Source organism: Rhipicephalus microplus, chromosome 1 (assembly GCF_043290135.1).
Source record: "Rhipicephalus microplus isolate Deutch F79 chromosome 1, USDA_Rmic, whole genome shotgun sequence".
Lineage (NCBI taxonomy): Eukaryota > Metazoa > Arthropoda > Arachnida > Ixodida > Ixodidae > Rhipicephalus > Rhipicephalus microplus.
In genome coordinates, this window is record NC_134700.1 from 286,435,214 (window position 1) to 286,449,782 (window position 14,569).

The following is a 14,569-nucleotide window of genomic DNA, read 5'->3' on the forward strand; positions in this document are numbered from 1 at the left end:
CAGACTGGCTTTTTTCTGTCCTTTGTCTTTTTCCTAAACCAATCCGCACCTGCCGAGGCAACATTTCAGGGATCGCACACACAAACTAGGGAGCGCTTGCTCACGGGCGATGCTTGAACACCTTTTGTGTTCAGAGTGCTCATTGGCACGATCGTGACGATTGAGAAGGGCATAACCAATCGCAGGCGGCACTCGAGATAATGAAGTTTTATGCTTGCGTGAACCACGCGAGGAGTGTGTGTGGGAGGGGGGGGGGGCAATGTCCTCTAAATTGTTTAAGTTCCCCGTGTAGGGTTGAACTGGCCATCCCGTCAGCTTTGATTGACTCACAAGTTGGCTTTGGCTTTTTATTTGGCCAAGGACGTCATCAAAGGGGCTGAATTTCGACGGCGTTCAGGACAACGGCAAGGTATCCCATGTGGTGTCTGTGTCAATGGATGTCGCCATCCGTCATTGTATATTTTAAAAGCTTGCCTTCGAGATCATTGGCCTTAGCGTTTGAGGTGAGTACAGCTCGAAGGTGACCACCATTTTGTTTGCGCATGCAGCATGGCGTCACTGCTGAGCAAGTTCCGTATCGAGTACTCTGACGTCACAGTCATCCCGGACATCGTGCGGCCTCCGGCTGAATCAAGGTACGCCATGTTTCGCGCTTTTTTGTGTTTGCCTATATGTATCGGCAGCGTTCGAGCACGTCACATTTTTGTTGGGGCTTTCAACGTCTTTCGTAGGATGTGTACTTTGTGACAGGGTGAAATCACTGAGCCAAAGACTAACGGTTTTATGAGTCTCATAGAATATTGCTTTTCATGAAACATTTGTCGGAAGATATTCCCCCGAAGAAAATGAGCAATTTTTTTCACGCCATACCTGGAACACTAGCTGCAGTTCCGTATGGTATGCGATAAGATCTGAAACTACACCAACTCTTACATGCGACCGCTGACTACCACCAGAAAGAAGTCATACGAGGACTGCTGCAATCAGCTAAAATCGTGACCAATTACGGATTTTTTTTTCAAGCTGGCTTCGGTGTTTAAGAACCCCACCATGAGCTGCTTTTTCTTTTTGTAATGGCCAGCAATACTGCGGTCATGCAACACGGCAACGGCTGCAAAGCAGGGTGTAACAAGAGCTTAGCTCAACGGATGTATAAATAGTTGTAATGTGAACGCTATTTTACTGCTACAGCTCCACGCCCAATTTCGGGTTTCAACACCCGATTCTGGATGGCCCATGGGAACACGTTAGGCGATAACAGAGCAAGCAGAATCTAGCAAGTGGTCTATGAAGCGCGGTTCTTGCGCCGATCTTAATTTCAGTATACCATTTAAAACGGCACCATTAATTTTTACGAACCTGTACGAAGATGCAGGAAGGCCGCAATGTGCGGCGGGACAATTACCGCTGCAACCATTTCTTTAATAGACATCGCGGCATGGGTATTCTGGTTTTACACAACCGGAACTCTTTGTAACGAAGTAGAATCGTATCCATAAATTATTAAGTTACATCGCGTATTCATTATAGAAATCTGATCAAATAAAGTGACAATGCGGCTCGCGTAAATCCCTGAATAGAAAAAAAACATTTACACCATCTCCCGCTAAAGGGAGCCATGTGTAGATGCGAAGCAGCGGGCGCTAAAGCCTACACTAGCGGCCGCGTTGACGCTGGCGTTCATTGCGCTGGCGCTCAAGTTCCACGCGCTTGAATTCTATGGTTTCTATTCACCGTAAGCTCATTCAGCTTTGCCTGTCTCCTTATAGCTAGCATTTCTAACTAAATTGAGCGGAACATTGAAAGGTGAAATCACGACAGAGCAAACTTCGTTTGAGAAAACAGACCGTCTTTCATTGAAGGAGCATGTGATGCAAACGATTGTTGCAAAATGTGTTCCCTTTCGAGTTCTGAGCCTCGATCGTGAAAACCGATCGTTGTTTTTCTTGTTACAGCCGACATCGCAGTGGTCTAGTGTTTCAGGTTTCGTTATAAAAAAAACAAAACACGAATGTCATTAGATTGAAGTGTGTACAACCAAAGTTCGTGTTTCTTTAGCTATAACCGTTGATTCGTAATATCAGTGTTTGTTATAGTGAGGTTTCCTTTTAGTGATTAACTTCTCACCAATGTTATGCGAGGTGTCATATGTATAGTAATACATTGGGAGGTCGCTAGCATGACTTGCGTCCCAACGGGTGTTCGTGCTTGCAAGTTTGGTTTCTGCCCCTTTGCAGCAAGCGCGAATTCGAAGAGTTGGTCCGCAAATGGCGTCGGACGGAAGACGACGCGGAGGTGGAGCACGACCCACTGGAGATCTCGGACTCCGAGATGCTCGCGCTCAAGGACAAAGTAAGCGATCACGGTGTCTCTCACTACCTCGGTTTCACAACAAGTATGTGTGTCGTACATCTCATCAGTTCTCGCGCGCTGCTACACCTCTTTATTTGACGGGTACATCAAGCTTACGTTAAAAACTTATCAAATGCATCAACAGAGAGGCCCAGGAAGCCACGTTTTTTGTTGCGCTTGCTCTGTTTGCAAAATGAACGTGTAACAACTAGTCGGTTTGCCCATTTTCGGTAATTGATGAAAGCCCGCTAACGTTCAGCTTCACTTTGTGGAATAAATGCGAGCAGTCGAAGCAACTTGTGGAGGTCGCGCTGGCCTGTTTTTCGTTTATTACTTTCGCTCCAGTCATTATTCTTACGTAGCGCACGTTTACGCCGGTGGTCGCGATTATATTTAGTTGTGTGCGCATACCAATTCATGTGCCGCGGTGCACGGCACATGCGCGGACAAAATACCTCGCGTTATCTCCGACGCACGCCGCAGGAGATGCGCAGAACCACGCCCCTTTTATGTTATCGCGCCTTTCGAAGCGCGTTTTTCGTGGCAAATAAACCAGTCTTGTCTCGAATTGGAAGGAATGAAGACGCGCTCTTTTTCGCTCCTATTTGGGGCGAGTACGCTACAAGTACATCGATTGGGCAAGATAAACTATACCTGGCTTCATGTACACCTACGCCCATTAACGAAAAGTAATGCTGGTTAGTCCAGGAGTACTTTGCGTGTATGGCCATCTCGAAGGGAAGGGGGGGGGGGTCTGACTTTGGGTTTCTCGTGATAACACAAGAACAGCAAACTCCTGCGTGCTAAACAGATAAGGTGGATGTCGGGCATCCTTGGCACGAACAAGATTCTGCGCTGCTCAACCTGTTCCTATAGGTACAAATACGTGGCTATCAGGACTAAGAGCGTACGAGAAAAAAAAGTAAAGAACGTAGCAAAACTGAGAGATAATGGGTATCGTCCCATTGAACGAGATATCGCAGGACGGCACACGCAACTTCTTGACGTCGTGCGCCTCTCGAGATACCCGATGAAACAGCGACGAACTATCGTCTGGTAATGGAATGTGTTGCGACAGGCACTTACGCTTATATTGCTGCAACTACGCATGTTCCTATGAAAGTGCCCCGATAGCGAATGAGTGCGAACGCGTATGGCCGTACACAAAAACTTACCGCGGGAAAAAAACACATTGCGACTTTTGAGCCGCCATTTCTTAATACGGCAAAAGTACAGGTGCAGTAAGTTAACTGCCGCGAAGTGCACCTTTTTAGCCAAACATAACTTGCAATCGCATGACGATAGTTATAGCGCGAGAACAAAAGGACGACTCTCGCGCTATAACTATCGTCATGCCATACCAACTAGCCCAAGCTGCCACACTTCTAAGTTGCAATCGCAGCTACATTCTGCATAAGCTTGTAACGAGCTGTAGCACAGTTTACTTCCCGGTTACTCACGCGAGGAGCATTATTTTACACGGTGCGATAGGTTTCGGACGATGCATGAAGAGTGGAAATGGCGTTCAAATTAACTTGTTAAAAAACACCAAGAAACTATTTTGACTAGCAAAAACAGTAATTTCTAGCCTTATCAGAACCTGGCTAACGCATATCGTGTAAGAACATTGTCGAATGAACAGTGTACCAGTAGACGTATGCATTTACTGTCTATATATGTAATAACTTTATTTTTAAGAGTGTAACCGAACAGTGGCATGCCCCTGTATCAGAAAGCAATAAATTATTTTAATACCATTTTAAAAGCCAGTCTGCATAGATTGTCAGTAAGTCGGGGCTCTCCACGTGGAAAATTATCGAAGTGCCGATGACAATTTTAATTCGTTTACCACTTCAGATACCTGCACAGCCTGCGACGCTGGGCCCTCATGCACAGAAATGTTCTTGAGCTATATATAGTTCTTATTAAGATCTGATGCAAGCTGGTGGTGATGTACACTGTCAATTTTTATGAAAAGGGACACGGGAGCGCGTGGCCAGCGCTTTCTGGCGGCAACCGGCAGCGCGTCCAAGCGGGAGCGCTAGCAACCACGTCCTCTTTTCGCATCATCTCGAGGCGAGCAAAGCAAGCAGTCACTGGGGATACTGATACCAAACCAGCTGCAAGATTGCAACCCTCTCCCCCTTCGAGGCGATTACTTACCCCCGTATTCCAGAACGTCCCTTCATTCAACGCTTCACTTGAGAAAGCCGGCGGGAGGGCCATCTCTAAGAACGGCAAGTCACTGCATATCAGGGATAATATGCTGCGATTCTCGAGCAGCGCAGCGTCATTTTCAGCCTGTCAAGTGAAGGGTGAAAGTCGAGACGAGGAGTTTTTTTTCACTCACTTGCTGGACTTGGTGCCGACCGGTTGTGCCCTCGCGATCTCCGGCTTCAGCGTAGCTCTGGCCGACTGGGCTCGCCCTACGTCACCTCCTGACGCCGACGACCTTCGGCGACAGTGTAGCTCTGACTTACTGGACCTGCTCTACGCCATCTACTGACGCCGACAAGAGCTCTCGCACGTGGTGCCCCGTGCTCGGACTCCTGTGACCGTGTTTCCATCTTTCCTATCTCTCCTATCCCCTCAGTTTGCTGTCGCTCCTACTGGCTTACCACCTCACGTCTCTTCCTCTTTTCTACACCTTTACTCCCACCCCTTCTATCCCTCCTCACTCCCATCCCTTGTCAGCTACTGTTGAGGTGTCGCTCACTGAAACAGACAGTTACGGGACTTACTTTTCTCTTCCTTTCTCTCTTAAGAATCACCTTCTCTTTCTCTTTTCGAGGAGCGTTTGGGAATACCGGGGTTAGAGGTCGAGCGTAATCGCCTTGAAAGGGGAGGGGGTTGCTATCTTGCCGCCGGTTCCATATCACCAATGACTGACTGGTTGTTTTGGTCGCCACTAAATGACGAGATTAGAAACATGGGGTTGCTATTGCTCCTGCTTGAACGCACTGCCAGCAGCCACCAGGGCGCGTAGGCCACGCGTTCGCGTGTTCCCTTTCATAAAAATTGACACTGTACATATCATACGGGTGTCACACGGCGGAGTTTCTGTTGCAGTCGAGCCCGATCGGGACTGCGCCTGTTGACATTGATCAGCTTATTCACGCAAAACGCGAAGGCGAGCAAATAACAGCCGATAAATTCCATCCAGATCAAGTCTCAGTCGAGATCCGAAGCACCTGCGTGACACTCGTATAATAGTGACGGTGGTTGTCCCATGGCAAACGGCACGAGTGAACAAAGTGTTTCTTCGCAAAGTCGGACCCTGGTCACGTTTGCAAGCTTCGAGAGGACAGGAAAGGCCCAGCCGAACGTCCGTTTGGTCATTTTGGATTTCGACTGAACCTGCAGTGTGGCTTGAATTCACAAATCAGCGACGTGTTGTAGAAATGTCAGAGGCAATGACTTGTCTGCAACAGCTGTCAGAACGTTTCAGCTCACCATTGTGTTTTTTTTTTCGTCTTTCCTCTTCTCCAGACGTACCGGCACCTGCGTCTTCGCGAGTTGCTGCAGAAACATTCCAAGAATGCCACGTTGGTCGCTATGTGAGTATACCTCTTGCTGTGACGTCGTCCACGAAATTCCCGCGTGTATGTAGTGCGTTTCTGTTAGTGCGAGTGTGTTTTGTAATATATTCTTACGATGTCATCGGTGGTGTCAACGTCAAGCCAGCCATCTCTCTCACTATCATTAGACTATAGTGAAGCTCGGCCAATGACAACACGGTTGACTGTTCGTATTTCCAAGCAATATCATCAAGTGTCAGGACCAGAAATGGTACAACGACAATTAGGTGTCACACCAGTCTCGCGTGACCAGCGAAAGGTGTCATAAGTGAGTAGGAAGTGAATTAGCATAATTCTTAGAAGTACGGAAGGGATTCGATAAAAGGTGTGCCCCTATTCAATGCTAACGCGCATTTCTCTCGCATTTACGACTATAGGTACCTTCTGGACGTTTCCATTTGCTCTCTGTATACGTTTACCTCGTTTCGTTCAGGGCTATGCGGTTGTAGGAAGGCAAAACTAAAGGCTTGTGAGCTTGCAAAGCTCGCAAGCATTCCGATATCGAGTGGAATTCATGGCCCCTCCCCCTGTCACGTTTTCGCTCGGCAGGACCCTCCCGATGCCGCGCAAGAGCACTTGCTCGGCCTCCATGTACATGGCCTGGCTGGAGACCCTGACCAGGGACCTGCCGCCGTTCCTGCTCATCCGAGGCAACCAGACCAGCGTGCTCACCTTCTACTCCTAGTGGCGGCCTGCCTTCGACCTCGCGCCCAATTCTGTCCTGGCGGCTCAACGCGTGACACTTTGCCCACACCGTCCAAGCTGCCCGGTCACGTGTCTTCGAAGTCTGCAAAAGGTTCCTGGTGGTGGTGGTGGCATCGTGCGAAACGCCTCGCCGTTTGGACTTTGGGCGTGATCCTTTGAAAGTGGACTTCCTCCCCGTTACTTCTGCGTGCGTGTTTCTGTACGTGTCTCGTCTTTATTACTTCTTTCGACCACCGTGACATCGAAGTAGTGGTATCCGACGTGCGCACTCTTACGGTCCACTACGACATAGAAGATTCCTGCTAGACGACAGCGTTGCCCTGGTGAACACTGTCTTGTCGTTGCTATGCGATGGTGGACGTCGGTTCGTCTCAAGGAGGCGGCGGTGTGTTGTTGTTCGCCTAGTACATAGTATTAGGTATCGTTGTTGCCTTCCACTCCGCCTTCCTTTTTGTTCTTTACTAGTTATAATTCCGCACTACTTTTTTGCGTACTGTCGACTGGCGTCACATAGTGATGGGTCGTCCGACATATCGAAGAACGTGGTGGTCTTCCTTTAAGCCTGTTGGTGCACCTGTAGCGCCCCCTATTTACAAATGTTTCGGCGGCTATTGCCATCACTGTTAATTCTTTATAGCGTGAATTAAACCTTTAGTTTTGTCGTAATACTTATATATATATTTGTTCTTACCAATTTGTCAAGTAGCACCCATGTTAACGAAAACCCCGAGAAACGATCTCGAAGTTGTACGTTCAAGAAAAAAAAAATAAACCGTTAAGAACTGTGCTAGCCCTGTTACAAGTAACCATCTGTTAAAGCTCCTCGTGCACTGATGTAAATTAGCATACGTCTCCGGTGATTCACATCGTGCCATTGTGGAGTCATTTAGGCCCTCTTGTGGTTAATAACGCGTTTGTATAATAATCTGCTATCATGACCGACCATTTCGTTGTGGTGTGCAAACGTGCGTGTGAGATCTGAGTGGTGTGTGTAATCATAAGTCATCTGCTCGCATTGTGCCTTAACAATACGCACGTACGGTATACACTTTAAAGAAAAATACTGTGGTTTAAGCAGCAGACGTGTAAGCAGGAAGCGCTTTGACATAGAAACCATCGCGTCGTGGAATCTTGTGGTGCTGGACTCCGATTAGCATTTTTTTCTTCTATTTTTGTTGCTTTTTGGCTCATAGATCAGCCCTTGTTGATATTGTTATGCACCCCTTGTTTTTTTGTTTTTTTTAATCATAAATGACGTCAAAGTCTGCGCGTGAAACTCGGGCCCTATTGGGTCACGGAGAATACCGCGATGTGTAACATCTCTCGCAAGGCTGCTGTTTCGTCCAAGCGCCGTACGTTAAGCTGCTGATGGAAAGAAGGGGAAAAAAGTAGTTTTAGCCCTAAATTGTTACGTGTGTACCCATGTTAACCCACAAATCCGCCCATCGAATTGACTTCCACGCGACCAGCATTTAAAACGAGAGGTTCAGGGGTACCATTGTTACGCGTTTAATGCCTTGCAGCTCCGGTTTTTTAGTTTTCTATTTTTTTCACAAACTAATAACTTCGATTACGCTATACTATACCGGTAACCTTGAGCATAGCTGTATATTGCTTTATCTCGACAGTCGCACACATATATATATATGTACCTTCAACACAACGACGAGAATATATTGTGTTCCAGTCAATGCATTTATGAATAGAGTTTGCCCGCAGATCGCACTCCATTAAGTCTGCGGCCAACCTATGACTGACCCGAATGATTTTAGAGTAGTTAGATTGCGTGTATATTGTTTGCCAACTTCGTTGTGAATCTCCTCTGACCTTTTGTCGCTTAAGAGACAAGAAAAAAATTGTGTCGTCGATGTTCGTTTTTGAAGAACGGTTTCCGTTTGAACGACGTCACGTGTGGAGTTCTTTGCTCTTACGCAACTGCGGCATTTATTTGTGAACTGTAGCGGCATAATTCTGAATGACCGGTATGCCGGATACTTTTGCTCGTAAACGCTTCTCTCGTTGAAAAATAGACGACGACGAAAAACTAGGAGAGAGAGGTAGATTTTACTTTTTTACCTTCGCGCATTCTTCACAGCGCTTGCTTGTTTCGCAAAAAGGCTGGAGAGGAAATAACCGAGTGGAATCTTTACATCGCTTTTCGCATCCAATTTCGTGCACTCTCCGTTTGTATCGTTGCGCCTGTGCCTTTCACGCCGCCGGAGTCGATAATTTTAGGTCCTCTTTGTTTATTTCGTCCCGTTTTGAGTTTCGCATTTCACCGTAGGCAACGGAAGCATACTGGTGTACCGATATTTGTGAAACAACCAACCCTAACGTTACTTCCTGCATTTATCTTAAAAAAATTTTTTTTTTCACGTTAGGCGTGAAACGACGTTTCTTGAAGCCGTCGAGTTTTCTCGTTCGCGAGCAGGTCTTCCATCAGCCTCCACGAGTACTTATCTTGTAGCGTTGTTTTGTTTTTTTAAGTTCTTGTTTCTTGCTGTGCCGCTTGCAGTGTGTGTCTGTAGAAATTGCGAACGTATAGATAGTGTTGTCACTGAATCGCCGTTCTATTTTAGCATTTTTTGTTTTATATGGGCTCACCAAATGAATCTTCTCTGCAGCTTCATGCTTCACTAATTCGTTTAGGGGCCCCGAAAGGCATTTCGTCAATGTTTTCGGCTTGTCCCTCATTTTCCTTCTGGTTCGTTTATTTTCTATTGAATACAGGTGTCTCGCGTAAAGTGTATGGCTGACGTGAGCGGTAGCGCGGAGCGTGGATTTGTGACGTCATACTACGCCGTCTGCTTTATATGGACAAGCGCGCAGACGTGGCTTTGTGTTTTCACCTGTGCTTCACGTAAGAGGCAATCTTGGTTGAGAAAGATAACGCGAAGCACGTGTGACGAGTACTTTCCCCTAACTTTTTCTTTATATTTTGCTTACCGAACTCAACAACCTTTCGAAGCGTTCACTTTCTTCTAATCTGCCAGACACGGAGACTATACTGTGGTGACGTCAGAAAAAAAGAATTTTTAGTTCCTTGTTACTACGTATTAAATGAGTCGTACGTTTGGAACGTAGCGTTACCTGTGCGAAAACCAACACACCCAGTGAAAACCTCAGTTCGAAGCAATTAATAGATCATTGCGTCAAGAGTCGACCGCATCTCGCGTTTTCATTGGCCGGTGACTATCCCGCGTGAACTTGCTGAATTCTGGCTTCCTATTGGTTGAAGGTTTCAGAAAAATTAAGTCCGTCACACGTGACCTCGCAGTGTTCGGGTTTCCCATCAGCCTGAAGTGGAAGACAAGGTACAGCAAACTGCTGCAGCCGGTGGTAATTTACTTTTGTCAGATTTTTTTAGGGGCCCAGTGTCTCCTGTTGGTCTTTTACAAATGAGATGGGGCCCAGATGTCTGGAGGTTTTGAGCCATTGCAGCGGCTATGTACATTATGGCTCCACGACATTTTTTCTGTTTTTTTCCTTTCGCTTCGTTACTCTGCAGTGTGTGTTTAATTTGTCAAGAGTCGCATCATTCGGAGACGCCGGTCCAGTCTCCGCTCTCGCTATAGAAATGCTACTATTTTTGTATTGCAATGTAAATAGGAAGGTAAATGTTTTTGACAACTACGCGAAGCAGTATTTTAGTTGTACATAGTATTTCTCAGTGTTTTTATATCTCGTTCTCTTCTTCGCCAATGTTAAAGTTGGCCAGTAGCGCAATGATATTTGCGCCTTCTTTGCCATTGAGCGTATTTCTGTGCTTGTTTTTTTTTTTAAGAATACGTAGAAAAACTCTGTGTCAAAACAAAAGTGCCTTTGGATAGGAAGCGTGTCTGAACGCGCCTTTTCACTGTTCAAACTCGTTTTTAGAAAGAGAAAAGAAAAACTCAACTTGTCTGATCCACATGTCATGCTCTGCCTAGTGAGTGATCGATTGTTCCAAACATGTTTCTCTGGGCTTCAATAAATAAGATGACGTGGTCAACATACCTTTCCGAGTCGTGGTGGTTCTTGAATTGTGACGTTTCAGTGAATAATTGTGACATTTAAACTTTGCGTTGACGTACGGGCTGCGAAAAATAATAAAAGAAGACAGCTGGGCCTGTGAAATTGAATATCTGGCTCTCCGTGTATATATATATATATATATATATATATATATATATATATATATATATATATCTGTATAGAAGTTTAATAACATGTCTAGGTAACAACAGGGGTGCCCACAAGGGTTTATAGGGGGAGGGGGGGGGGAGTCTTTCAAATAATCACAGGTTTCCACGCCTTGTACATTTCTCATTTTATTGTTCTAAAGGGTTATGGGCACGCACATTTTTAACTACAGCGGCAGACGAGGATAGAGATGTTGCAAATAAAGAACAATTTTGCCTTTACCACCGGAAATCAGCGAAGTAGAGACAGACCGTTGAAAGAAGCACGCCATTGCTTCATTTTTCTTTTTTTTTTGTCCCTTAATTGTGAAAAAGTTTTTTTTAGACTCGCCCAACCAAAAAAAAAAAAAGAGGGGGGGGGCAGCAGAAAAGTCGCCCCTTCAAATTGAGAACCGTCGGCATGCCCATGGAGCCAAGTTGTACGCCGCATGCAGCAACAACTGTGGCGCATGTATATTACCAAAAAAAAAAAAAAACCCTTCCTCTTCCACCTTGTACAACCACGGCTGACTTCAGAAATTGCATCCTGGCAAATGAAGTGTTATGAGGACGATCGCGCCCACATTCGTTTCGAAACGACATTTCACGCGCGTTCATTACTGCAAAGTCTGCGAACGACGTAGTTCTCGTGAAACCTCAACTAACCGTTCGAAACACGTTCCGAACGGTAACACAGCGCCACAACGTGGTGCGCTGATAAGCGATTGCGATAAAGTATGACGTCGTGCACATCGGCGCACATTTTGTCTTACTGGCGCACTTGACACGGCTCGCACGTCAATCGTCGCCTACGAAGAACGCTGTGAAACTTTATCCGTTGTTCTTAATCGAGGATCGCTCTCGAGATTTGAAGCTCGGTGCGTCACGGCCCGATACAACGTATACGTACGTTCGACATACAAGCGTAAAAACACTGGCTTTTCGCGTAATCAGCGGCAGCTGAGATGCTCGAGAGAGATGATGTTTCCCAATCCGCAGACCATGTATTGCTTATATACCATCGCTTGGCATGCACACCAGCGACTTCACAAAGCAAGTCGCAGTTATACCGGAGCCCTCCACTACGGCGTCTCTCATAATCAAATGGTGGTTTTGGGACGTTAAACCCCACATATCAATCAATCAACCAATCAATCAATAAGTTGTACCTACGTGTTCGTTGCGCCACTGTATTGTAACGCTGCAGGTGGCGAGCACTTGATAAAGAACGGATGTTCGATTCGAAATAAGTATGCGCAGCCTATTGCGTATTTTCCCGCATTTCTCAATTAAAAATACGATCACAAAAACAAAAAAAAAAGAAAGCGCGAAACAGCGCTTGTGTATACCTAACGTTATCGAAAGTATAGAATTCGCGCGAGTTCACTACATATCTCCGGGACCGACGAGACGCCTGTATGACCTAATGTGAACCACTCGAGATACTGAATAATAATAATTGATATGCTTGAAGGTCTGAAAACAACTATTTGATGTATTGATTGATCTGTAAGGTTTAACGTCCCAAAACCACCATATGATTATGAGAGACACCGTAGTGGAGGACTCCGGAGGTTCCGACCACCTGGGGTTTTTTAACGTGCACCCAAATATCAGCACACTGCCCTATAACATTTCCGCCTCCATCTGAAATGCAGCCGCCACAGCCGGGATTCGATTCCGCGACCTGCGGGTAAGCAGCCGAGTACTTTTGGGACTAGACCACCGCGGTGAGACAACGATATGATTATGAGGGACGCCATTAGTAAAGCGCTCCGAAAAGTTAGACAACCTGGTGTTCGTTAACGTCCACCTAGATCTAAATACACAGACCTCGACAATTTTCGCCTCCATCGGAAATGTGGCCGCCACGGCTGGAATTCAATCCGGCGACGTGTGGGTCAGCAGTTCAAGACGTTAAATGAAAATTTGCTAATCTGCAGGAAGGACACGTGTTCCCGATGGAGGCGGAAATGTCGAGGCCCGTGTGCTCAGATTTGGGTGCACGTTAAAAACCCCAGGTGGTCAAAATTTCCGGAGCCCTCCACTACGGCGTCTCTCATAATTATATGGTGGTTTTGGGACGTTAAACCCCACAAATCAATCAAATCAAATCAGGACACGTGCTCTCTGAGACCGCAGCGTGCGAACTTCGTCTGTACTTCACTTTTAGATAGATAGATATGTGGGGTTTAACGTCCCAAAACCACCATATGATTATGAGAGACGCCGTAGTGGAGGGCTCCGGAAATTTCGACCACCTGGGGTTTTTTAACCTGCACCCAAATCTGAGCACACGGGCCTTCAACATTTCCGCCTCCATCGTAAATGCAGCCGCCGCAGCCGGGATTCGAGCCCGTGACCTGCGGGTCAGCAGCCGAGTACCTTAGCCACTAGACCACCGCAGCGGGGCTGTACTTGACTTTTCAATGCTGTCTCGTGGTGTTCATCGCCCGTTCGGGTACAATGCTCTTATAGCGTTGGCTTCAGAGTTATACTCCGTCACCTGTTTCGTTCGCGCCGAAGAATGAAGGCTTCCACCTGCTTTTCATATGATATGAATTAGCGTGCGCGTCATCAGGAGAACGTCGCTAACATCTTTGGTCACTACACTCAGTTCCTGCGAGAACAAGATGACGTCATCCGGTCGAGTAGCTCATGTGCAGAGTAAGCATGCACGTAGCTTTGTTCGTTGGGCTCGCGCATGTAATGTGCTTTCGCACTTTTCAGCCTTTTAGAAGAAAAAAAAATTGATTGGTGTACCAGGTCTCCGATAGGTTTGTTGAGTGTTATCTTGCTATGACAAGGCGAGTTATGCGATTTCTCTCAAGGAGAGTATACATGCGCGAAAGCAAAGTATAGAACGATAACATAATTTTGGGGAATCTCACGTGCCAAAACCGCGATTTGATTGTGAGGCACGCTGTATAGTGGAGGCCTCTGCTTGAAAATTTCGATAATCTGATGCTCTATAACGTGCACTGACAGCGTGCAGTAAGCGGGCATCCATTTTTTTCGCCTTTATTGAAAACACAACCTTCGGGCCAAAATACGAAAAGAAATATTTCTAATACATTTGACCCTATTACAATACACCAATGTACCTCGCTCGACTATGATCCACCCATCACTGGTCAATGAGAATCGGCCAGCACTGCCCATGTTTTGTCATATGAAGATCTTGTTGTACGTCTGCACTTGTTCCAAAATAACGAGCGTACGTGAAACTTCAATTTCTGGACGAAAGTTTGGCACCTATTGAATCATTGCGTCAAAATCGAAGATTAAAATGGACCGTTGTGTTCATGCTTCGGCACAGCTTCTGAACAGCCGGGGCCCAACCGCAGGACTAGAACAAGCAAGCACAACTGCGTAATTTCGCACCGCTATGCGATTCCCCGATTCATTACCTCTTGGCAAAGAGTGGTGCGCCATGCAGCGGATAATGAGGTACACTGATGACTTGTTTGTAATGTCATTTGTTTGGCTTGAATGATCGGATGCACAGTTATTTCGGTGCCCGGGTGTTGAGCCGATGGTTAAGGGTTCATTTACCAACTGCGCCTGTCGCATTTTGATGGAGGTGAAACGGTAGAGGCGATTGTTGTGCTGTTCGGTGTCAGTGGACGTTAATAAACACAAGATAGTCGAAGTATTCGAATTTCGCAGCTATGGTGTCACTCGTAATTACGTCGTCGTTTTCGCACTTAATATTTCAGGTAATATTGTAAGAGCTACAAATGAAGATTTATGAAGCGTTCATTTTCAACACTT

At 46.2% G+C, this 14,569-nt stretch overlaps 1 protein-coding gene across 1 annotated transcript in view; it reads left to right on the plus strand.

Annotated features, from left to right (window-relative positions):
• LOC119188309 (solute carrier family 12 member 2) overlaps nucleotides 1–6,950 on the plus strand; it is a 132,346-nt gene extending 125,396 nt beyond the window's left edge. The window contains exons 21-24 of the mRNA XM_037436282.2: nucleotides 549–635; nucleotides 2,238–2,352; nucleotides 5,842–5,909; nucleotides 6,480–6,950. Of these exons, the coding sequence (XP_037292179.2) occupies nucleotides 549–635; nucleotides 2,238–2,352; nucleotides 5,842–5,909; nucleotides 6,480–6,615 (406 nt within the window). The 3' untranslated portion in view covers nucleotides 6,616–6,950. The remainder of the gene's footprint in view (nucleotides 1–548; nucleotides 636–2,237; nucleotides 2,353–5,841; nucleotides 5,910–6,479) is intronic.
• The last annotated feature ends 7,619 nt before the right edge of the window (nucleotides 6,951–14,569 follow it).